This window comes from Oxyura jamaicensis, unplaced genomic scaffold (assembly GCF_011077185.1).
Source record: "Oxyura jamaicensis isolate SHBP4307 breed ruddy duck unplaced genomic scaffold, BPBGC_Ojam_1.0 oxyUn_random_OJ71665, whole genome shotgun sequence".
Taxonomy (NCBI): domain Eukaryota; kingdom Metazoa; phylum Chordata; class Aves; order Anseriformes; family Anatidae; genus Oxyura; species Oxyura jamaicensis.
This window is the reverse complement of record NW_023310633.1, coordinates 1-10,573: the sequence shown is the minus strand read 5'-3', so window position 1 is coordinate 10,573 and position 10,573 is coordinate 1. Positions and strand designations below refer to the sequence as shown.

The window sequence follows — 10,573 nt, the reverse complement described above, 5'->3', positions numbered from 1 at the left end:
AAAATAACACAAAATAAAATAACACAAAATAAAATAACACAAAATAACACGAAATAAAATGGATTTTGGTGAGGTGCCAAACATGCAATATGTCTGGATCACAGGATTTGCCCAAAGTAATTATAATAAAATTGGCTTACTCCTGAAGGGGCAGAGTCCCGGCTGAACATGGGCCAGGTTTTCCAGTTGACATCATGCCGGAATTGCTTGTGCACGTGCTCGCCCACGCCGTAGATGTTGCTGCTGGGGAGTTTGATGGAGAGCTGCAAGAACTGGTTGTCGTACACCAGCGGGCCGATGGAGGTGTTGAACCTGGGGGAATTTGGGATAAAATGGGAAGGTCGGATCTGTTCATGTCGCTAAATGCGATAAATAAATAGATAAATAAATAAAAATCCCAAGCGATTGATTTCAAAAGAAAAAAAAAAAAGAAAATTCAAATTTTGAAGAAAGTGATTTTGTTGTTTGGGCGTCATATTATGGCCAAAACCTTTTTTTTTTTTTTTTTTTTTTTTTTATTTAAAAAAAAAAAAATTTGTTTTTTAAAAAAAAATTTTTTTTGGGGGTTTTTTTTTTTTTTTTTTTTTTTTTTTTTTCCATGAAAACCAACTTTGCTTTGCTCTCAATTAAATAAAAAGACTAGGGGTAATATAAACAACCCTCCAGAGCGTTGTTTCAAGCAAGTCCCCCTGGATTAAATGACGTGGTCTCCCTCTCCACACCTTACTTAAATCAGAGTTGGCTTCCTGAACACCAGCTCTGTAATTAACGGCAAATTAGTCCTTAGAAAGGCTTTTAACAAAGTAAACAATACAAAGCCCGAAGGAGGAAGGCAAATCCTAGCTAATTAAACTCGAAGAGTTGCTAGTGGTCAGGCTGGTAATCACTTCTTAATTGGCTCAATAAATATTTCCTACAGGTGCTTCCGCCTTTTAATGGGCCCCGGTGTTGGTTTAGGTTTAGTTCGTGTTTGGGTGTTGTTTTTTTTATTTTCCTAAGGAAATAAAGGGATTTAAATGCTTCACTTTTCATATTTTATTCCTATTTCACTAGAAATAGCTTACTGCTGGCATGGTAGGAAAAAGTCCCATATCATATGCATAAGGCATGGCCTGATGCTGGTTGAGAATTCTAGAATCAGAATAATTAAGACCAAAAAAAAAAAAAAAAAAGGGACAGTGAAAAGTGATTTTAAGTGCTGCCAAGGACTTGTAATGATTGAGGAACTGAGGAATAATTGCCCTGAATTTACGGCACAAAGTAGCTGTGAAGATTTCCCCAAGATTAAGGCAAAAGGTGACCCTGTGAGATGGAGCTCCCCATCACCCAAATTTTGCAAAGAATATTTCCATGCTGTTCATCCATCTAAAGAAGAAAAGCAGGGGCTGGCATGCCCGAAAGAGCACCCAGTGTGACCATACCTTCAAAATAAAATAAGATAAAATAGAGTAGAATAAAATAAAATAAATCAACCATAATAATAATAATAATAATAATAATAATAATAATAATAATAAATCAAACCAACCAACCGAAAAAAGAAGATGATGTCACAATATTACAAATAAAAAGCTCCAAAGTTACTCACAGGACTTTTCCGTTGCTCACTCGGGTCACCCTGATGCTAAAGGGATTCTCCTGGACATCGACTTTGTATTTTAAGTTGGAGGCCGCCGATCCGCTGAAGGGCCCCACGTGCTCGTGGGGGACTTCAAACCTTTTGTTGTTGGGGTCAGTGATCTGTAAAGGAAAACCAGGTCGTAAAACATTAATGAATTTAACACTTTCCAGATTTAACGCCTGACCAGACCAGTTATGGAAGAGATCTGGCTGGGATGGACGAGGAATCGTGGATGGAAGGGACCTTAGAGACCAGAAATGGAGGATCTGACTGGAGGCTGATATATATCCATATATATATTATCTCCCATCATTACTTGATGTGAGAGTATTTTTCCCATGTCTAAAGGAGAATTATGCTCAAATTCTGCATAATATTTTTAGGCATTTCATGGCATCTCACTACCACTCTTTCTGGACATTCTATATTGGCTGGTTATAGCAAACCCACCCCAACCTCCACATTTCTGGCAGGAAAAGGTGTGGCAAACACCCTCCAACCCCCCCAAAATTTTTTAAAAAGGACAAAAATAGGGCAGGAAAAGTCCATCGCAGGCTCAAAATCCATCAAAGGCCACTGAATTTTACACCATGTAATAATAATAAAATGAATAAAGTAATTGACCCAAAACTCTTTTTCTGATGAAAAGGGGGGAAAATGGAAGTAGGATAGAAAATCTGTATTGGTGGGATTTTTTTTCTGCACCAATGTTGCTGTGTTAAGAATTTTGTACCCATTACTCCTCTGGGTAAAGGAAAGGCTTCTCCTGGTCCAAATTTTTTCATTAGAAGCACAAGGAATGCTAATTTTTGGTAGGAGCCACAGGACAAGAAAAAGGATTCATTACTAAATTAAATTAATTCCTTTATAATCTTGTAGAATCTCCCTTGTGCACAACCCAGGCAAAAATTTTGTAAAAACAAACAAACAAACAAACAAACAACAACAACAACAACAAAAACATTAAACTTGGAAAAACTCACCTTGAACCGAAAGCGATTTTGTGTCTGATACTCTGCAGTGAGGAGCACGGTGTTGATGTCGTTCCCGAAAAGTGACGGTGAGGAGAGCCGGTTCAACAAAACTTGGAACCCTTGGGGTGGGGAAATTAAAAGAAATAATTATAAAAGTGTTAATTTTGTCCGGATCCATGTGTTCCCGGTTCTTGGTGTGCGACCTCACCCTGTGGAGTTGACTGCAGTTGTCCCCCCGTTTTGTAGCCATGGTTGGAGGAGAAGTAGCACCAGGGCACGTTGGTGTCACTCTGGGGGCTCCAGCAGCAGCCACGGAGGTTGCACAGGTTCTGGTTCAAAACAAAGCAAAAAAGGTGATTTTTTTTTTTTCCACAAATAAATCCCGTATCATACAATTTACGAAATGCACGAGGTACATCCACCAAAAACCCTATGTAACATTTTCCATCCACTCAGCTCCATCTCCGAACATCCTATCAGGTCAAGTATGTGCCAGCAAGAGTTTTGGGGACTGAAACTAGAAATTTGCTCATTAGTTCTGAAAATAAATAAATGAAGAGGATTTGGCAACATTTGTTCTTCCTTAAAGCCACCAGCATACTAAGTTTTTAAAATAAATTATTGCCATGGCAGATGGGATAAAAAGGGTCATAAGTTGAGGAGTGTTTTAAAGCAAATGAAGCAATGTTTTTAAAATTTCTGCTTTAAAATTTTTAGCATTGAAGCAATGTCTTAAAAACAGTAAAAATAATGAAAAAACAGCAATAATTTTGGTATAAAGACAAATTAATTGCTTCCTTCATGGCTTATAGATGTCTCAAAATGGAGCACCTGATGCATCAGTCATTCCAAACTCATGCTGAAAAAAACAGAAACTTTCAAATTAGTTCCTCATAGCCTCAAATGGAGATAAAATCGACTTTATTTAAAGCAAAGGGATAAGAATAAATAAATAAATAAAAGCAATTCAGTCTGTCATGTAAAGCACACGTGCTGGAGTAGTGACAACAACCTTTCCAGCCCAATAAACCAATAAAACTTTCCAGCCCAATAAATACCTTCATTTTTTTCTGGAAGGAATTAAGTTGTTCACCCACGTTGTGAATGAGTGCCATGTTTGAAAGCAAGATATGGGCCCTCTGTTAATTTAAGCACCCAATTAATTTTGTCATCATTAGCGATATGCGTCATTCCTGGGGTCAAAGCATCGTTGTGATGATACCCAGGGAATCTCATGGGGAACAAAGGTCCACCAGTGTCCTCAACCCTACGCGAAGATCTCCAGGACCTTCCCCCCTGATCTCTCCCCATTTCAGGCAATGCAGAACCAGGCCAGATTTGGAGCAGCTCAAAACCACACCAATTCCCCCCATTTTTGTGCAAGAGCCCAATAAAAGCTCATTTTTATGAATTTTGGCTCAATTTTGCAGCAAGCATAGGTATGCCTACAAAACCACCCCAGATAAACCAAAATTCACTTTAATTAGAAAATATTTCAACTGCCTTAATTACTAAGACTAAATATTTTTAAAACAATTACTAAGTACCAGAAAATGACCAAAATGAATGTTTAGTATCAGAAAACAACTATTAAGTATCAGAAAATAACTACTGAATATCAGAAGTGACCTGGTTGTCCCATATTGGGGCATCCAACATCCTCTTTCTCCAACTTTCTGCTACCTTCCAATCATTCCTTCTTCCTCCCTAGACCAAAAACTATTTAAATAAGAATATTGGAGGAGAATATTTAAATATTAATGCTTAAATTAGCACATTTAAGTAGGAATTTATGCTTTATAGCAGGTATCATAGAGCACATATTGTTCATGTCCACCACCGGTGACGGAGCAGAGTCCACCCAAAGAAGGGGCCCGTGCTATTATCAGAGTTATAATTTTACATAAATATTTAAGCTCACCCTGCCCTCTGGGCTATAAAAGCGACCTCCCAAACGCCGATAGAGGCAGCAGGGCCAAAAATAAAGAGCTTATCCAGAGATAACCTCGATAGCGGCGATAACCGCTGAACATTGTACTCTGCCCCCAGGACCAAGGCAAGGCATGACTGTGCACGTGCCGGTTTGTGTGTAAAATTCCCCAGATCGAGCAGGGTTTTATCAGAAAAAAGAACAATGCAATCTCCAACTAGCACGCGTGCTGGTCGTGGTAGGTGATACCAGGGCGTGATCACGCGTCTCGCTCGTATTCGAGCGTTTCATTTCCCTTGGTCCTGTGGCTGGCTAGAAAATGGCTGTTTTCACCCCATCTGTCTCTGCTCAATAATTCCAGTTTTATGAGCTCATTTGTTTTGTTTTTTGTTTGTTTTGGTATTTTGGATGAAAAAGAAAAGCAAGACGTATGCTAACTGGCTCTACGAGCTTCCACAAATTGAAAATTTCCCAGCCAACTTTTAGTCAAAAATCTACTTAATAGTGAAAAAAAAGGCAACAATAACTTGCCTTCTATTATTATTATAGAATTATTCAATTATCCATCAAATCAACTTTACGGTCTTCAATAAGGAAAGAAATTTTCAGTGCTTAAAAATCAATGGACTCTTATGGATAATGCACAACGTGAGATTTAAATAAATAAAATTTCACCAAATCTTTGCTGCATTGCTGTGGGGAGAAGAATCCCCCAAATATGTGATTCTCTGATTTTATCCTCAAATTCTGCAATGTTTAATGTCTGTGATATGAAATGGTAGGAATGATGCACAGGAGTCGCCATAAAAAGGTGGTGTGATGGCGACGAGATTTCTCTTTTGTTTTCAAATCCAGCAATATTAGATAATTTAATTATTATTAAATAAATATAGAGTTCACTTCTGACATCACACCAAAAAAAAAAAAAAAAAAAAATAAGCACTTCTGGCAAATCATGATTTGCCATCAAGCCTGGTTGCAGAATAGCCTAGAGGAAAATTTTCCCAAATTGCTTAATTTGGGCCTAATTTTGTTCCCAACCCCAATCCATGGCATGGGCTTTGCTGTTCCCTTGAGGAGAAAAATCAGACTTTGTAATGGGATTAAATTGGTTAAATTTTTTTTTTTTTCAATTTAAGTTTTTAACTTAATTTTTTTAAATATGGGTGAAATATTGGTTTAAAATTTTTAAGTATCGGTTTAAAGAGTGGTTTAAAACTTTTAAATATTGCTTAAACATTGGTTTAAAAAATAAATATTGGTTAAACATTGGTTTAAAAATTGGTTGTTAAAACTTGTTGTTAAAATTGGTTGTTCAAATTGGTATCTGCACACTACCAAGGACAATTAGGCACTTGCAGGTTGAAAAAATGTTAAAAAATTGCTTTGGTATAAATAATGTATTTTACTATTATTAAAGATGAGTAATTTTGGCCCTGGGTTTTGGCTATAACATGCCTTTGGGGGGTGTTTTTACGAGTTTTTTGGGTATTTCCAGACCTTGGTGGCGACTTGATCCGGGATGCAGTCGATCCTCTCGGCTGTTGCCACGTTCGGGCAGGTCGGGGAAAATGCTGCGAGGCGAAGGAACCCAGAGCTTAATTTTGGGTCATAGACGAACATTTCACGCCATTTAAATTACCCCAAACCCAAATTATTCCCGTGCCTTTGTAATTGTTTTTTGTTTCTTGCCCCCGGAGCTCCCAACTGCCAACGTCCCTTCTGAACCGCCGCCACGTCTCCGGTTATACAAAATTTTACGATTGCCAAAAAAAAAAAAAAAAAATAGAGAGAGAGAGAAAACCTGCATTCTTTCATTTTTTTTCAGGGTGTTTCTAAGTGCTTTCTGATGTAATAAAATAACAAAAAAATAACATTTTCTGTTGTTTCCTGCTATCAGCCTGTGACTCTGTTTTACCTTTGGTTAATGATTAAAATGGGAGAGTTGCCAAGAAGAGAACACCGTAAGTTTTTGCAAAAGCACAAGGAAAAGAATGCACATTTTCTTGCTTTCCCACATTATCCAAGACCCCAACAACAGGCATTACAAGAATTCCCTCAATTTCCAAAGGAATCCTTCCCATTCAGCTTCAGAATCCAATTTCTGCAAATTTCCGTTGATTTTGTCAGATTTTTGTCAAACCAATCTGAAAATTCCAAGATTGTGATTTTTTTTCCCCAAAAATTGGCACTTACTGGTGTCTTTTGTTCCCTCTTCCCTCGTTGCCAAAATGCCAATGAGGACGCAAGCCACAGCAACCACCAAGCAGAAGAGGATGATAAGAATTATTTCCAATTTGCTGAATTTCGCCTTTCCCATCTATGGAGAAACACCGTTGCGTGAGAAAACCAACATTTTTTTGGAAAAGCTGGCAGTTATTTCTATTTCAAATTGTGCCCTTAATGCATGCATTAAAATAAATAAATAAATAAATATTTTTAAAATAGCGTTTTAAAAAAACCTTTAATTTCAATAATTCTCACATTCCAAACAATAGAAACCACATCGGAGGACATCGGAGGACATCGTTATTCATCACATCTTCCTGCAAAAGTATGTTCAAAACAGAATTTTTGACCAACTCTAATTGCATTACTCAATTTCTACTGAAATTCAAGAACCAAAAATGAAAAATTGGGTTTTGAAAAAAAATATGTTTTCAAAAAAAAAAAAAAACTTTTTTAAAAAAATATTTTTTCAAACGACCAAAAATTTGTGTTTTCTACAGAGGGATATAGATTTGCCTTTGCAAAGTGTACCACATTTATTTGTAAAAAATAAATAAACCAAAAATGTATATGTCCAAAATAATTTTCTATTTCAGAGTAATAAAGCAGGGGGGAACTCTTTTGAAAAAGTTTTTTTTTTTTTTTTTTTGGTGAAAAAGCAGCTTAAACTTTTTGTGTCTCTTCCCCTCCCATGCCCCCCAAAATTTTGGTTTTATTTTTTAAAAAAATGTATTTAAAGCACAAAACAATACAAATCTTCCTCTCTGCAATTTTGTTTCTTATTGGATAAATATTGAGTTGGAGCCCTAAAATATAGCATTAATAACTGGGGGGTGGTAAAATATCAATATTAAAGATTATTAAAATATTTTTTTTTCACAAGGTGGCCCTCCCAACCAACCATAAAATTCACTTTTTTTTTGTTTTGTTTGTTTGTTTTTTGTTTAATTTCCAATTATGGAAGCACCGAAAACGAAGAAATTTGAGCTCTAAACATCTGCTCTCCCACAATGCAACCACGGAGCAAATTTCCTAGAAAAACAGGAAAGCAATAAATTCAGTAACGCACCTTACGGCCCTCCCGCCTTCCTTTCCAGCTGTGGTTTTGAGGCCGTAATTCCTGGTTTTATTCCGTCTCGTTATCAGCCAGGCGTGTCACTTGCTAACGAACCTGGCCAATGGCCGCTGCACGCTGCCGCAAATGGCTTTATTTTTTAATTTATTTTTTTAAAGGGTTTACAGTTTTGCTGATTCTGCAGAGCGTCCAAGGCAGGCGTTTCCCTGATTTACAATACTACATGATAAAAAAATAAATAAATTAATTAATTAAAAAAAAAAAAAAAAAAAAAAAAAAACATTTCTTAGGATTTATTGCCCATTTGTGCTGAGACAAGATGTGGTAGCAAGAAGTGGAGGAATGCCAAAAGACTGAAAATAAGTTAAAATTCAAAAAAATCAAGAGCCTTCCTGCATTCTGACTGGACTGAACTAAGGAGAGGCATGGGCATGCAATTCCCAAGACATGATTACCGGCAACGAAGGCATCAAAATCAGAAATAAAATTAGAATTAAAATGAAATTGAGGCACTACAAATAAAATCAGAATTAAAATTAGGATTAAAAATGAAATCAGGTTATTAAAATTAAATTTAGAATTAGAATTAGAAATTAGAATTGGAACTGGAATTAGAATTCAAATTAGAACTAGAACTAGAATTAAAATGGAATCAGGTTATTAGAACTAAAATTAGAATTTAAAAATAAAATTAGAATTAGAATTAGAATTAGAATTAAAATTAAAATTAAAATTAAAATTAAATAAAGGCATCATAAAGGCACCCTGGGTAAATCTCCACCCTCCAGGACACAAGCACACCCAAAATTTGCTCCTTTTGCACAGAAATAACAGAACAGCTACCGAGGGACTCAGGAAATGATAAAAATAATCAGAAGAAGAAGAGTAAGAATAAAAGTAATAGTAGTAATAATAATAATAGCCATAATAGTAATAGTCATAATAAATATATTATAATAATATTATAATATAATACTAGTAATAATAATAATAATAATGACAATGACAATTATAAAATAATAATGATAATTATTATTACGGGCTTCTCCAGGAATTGCCATGAATCACCACTGGCTGATAAATATTCTGAAAAGTATTTTTATTCTAAAAATAACTGAAAAAAATGGGGGCTTTCTGACCAAAAACTGCACTTTTTGGGTCAGGAGCGGAGGCCAGCAGGAAGGAGGCCCAGGAAATCCCACGATCCTCGGTGTTATCTCTGAGCCTTCGTTAGGGCTGAGATAACGAGCCGGGTGGTCACGTGGCCGGCCAGCCCCTGGGAGGTTTATGGCCGATGAAGGCCCGGCCCCGGTCACCTTGGAGGCCCTGCTGGAGGCCACGGGGGGCTGTAAAAAGAGGACGCGAAGGCTCGGCCAGGAAAACGATCACATTTATCGGGTGGGAGGAGCACATGACGCAGGGTGGCGGGTCATGGGTGTAGAGCTCCATGGGCATGGTCAAAGTCATGTTCATGGGTGTATAGTTTCATGGGCATGGCCACGGGTGTAGAGCTTCATGGTCATGGTCATCATGGCCATGGGTTTAGAGCTTCACAGTCATGGTCATCATGGCCATGGGTTTAGAGCTTCATGGTCATGGTCATGGTCATGGGTGCAGAGCTTCACGGTCATGGGTGCAAAGCTTCATGGTCATGTGCATGGGTGTAGAGCTTCATAGTCATGGTCATCATGGTTATGGGTGTAGAGCTTCATGGTCATGGCCATGGGTATAGATGTTCATGGTCATGGGCATAGGGGTAGACCTTCATGGTCATCATGGTCACGTTCATGGGTGCAGAGCTTCATGGTCATGGGTGTAGAGCTTCATGGTCATGGTCACCGTGGTTACAGGTGTAGAGCTTCATGGTCATGGCCATGGCCATGAGTATAGATGTTCATGGTCATGGTCATGGTGGTAGACCTTCATGGTCATGGTAGAGCTTCATGGTTATGGGTATGGGTGTAGAGTTTCTTGGGCATTGGCATGGGTGTAGAGCTTCATGATCATGGTCATGGTCATGATAGCTCTCCATGGTCATGGTCATGGGTGTAGAGCTTCATGGTCATGGTCATCATGGCCATGGTTTTAGAGGTTCATGGTCATGGTCATGTTCATGGGTGCAGAGCTTTATGGTCATGTGCATGGTTGTAGAGCTTCATAGTCATGGTCATGGTGGTTACAGGTGTAGAGCTTCATGGTCATGGTCATCATAGATCTTCATGATCATGGTCATGGGTGTAGACCTTCATGGTCATGGTCACGTTCATAGGTGCAGAGCTTCATGGTCACAGGTGTAGAGGTTCGTGGTCATGGTCATAGGTGTAGGGCATGGGCACTGGGAGGCTACTGGGAGCACTGGGAGGGGGGCACTGGGAGCACTGGGAGGATATTGGGAGGATCGGGGGATACTGGGAGTGTACTGGGGACACTGGTGTATACTGGGAGCAGCGGCACCCATCATTAATGCTGTAATTACCATTGACAGGAACAGAACCCCCCCATACAGATCCCCCCCCCCAATAAAGACCCCCCCCCATTGTCCTGGGGGGGTCCTCATCACTGGGGAGGTACCCAAAGTCTATGGGGGGGTCCAAAAGGCCGGGGGGGGTGGGTTCCTCGTTGTCCTGGGGGGGTCCTCATTGTCCTTTGGAGGGGGTCCCCATTTTCCTTTGGGGGGTGGAGTCCGATGGTCTTGGGGGTCCCATTGTCCTAGTGGGGGGGTCTTCATGGTCCGGGGGGGGTCC

The 10,573-nt window shown here is 38.7% G+C and overlaps 1 protein-coding gene across 2 annotated transcripts in view; it reads right to left on the bottom strand.

Annotated features, from left to right (window-relative positions):
* LOC118159695 (maltase-glucoamylase, intestinal-like) overlaps positions 1-8,071 on the bottom strand; it is a 34,489-nt gene extending 26,418 nt beyond the window's left edge. The window contains exons 1-7 of one of the 2 annotated variants that reach the window (XM_035314258.1): positions 7,824-8,071; positions 6,722-6,845; positions 6,026-6,099; positions 2,804-2,924; positions 2,605-2,714; positions 1,589-1,740; positions 141-312 (exon numbers count right to left, since the gene is read on the bottom strand). In XM_035314258.1, the coding sequence (XP_035170149.1) occupies positions 141-312; positions 1,589-1,740; positions 2,605-2,714; positions 2,804-2,924; positions 6,026-6,099; positions 6,722-6,845 (753 nt within the window). In that variant the 5' untranslated portion in view covers positions 7,824-8,071. Of the gene's footprint in view, positions 1-140; positions 313-1,588; positions 1,741-2,604; positions 2,715-2,803; positions 2,925-6,025; positions 6,202-6,721; positions 6,846-7,823 lie in introns of those variants that run through there. The other variant, XR_004747210.1, reaches the window with a different exon arrangement.
* Between the last annotated feature and the right edge of the window lie 2,502 nt (positions 8,072-10,573).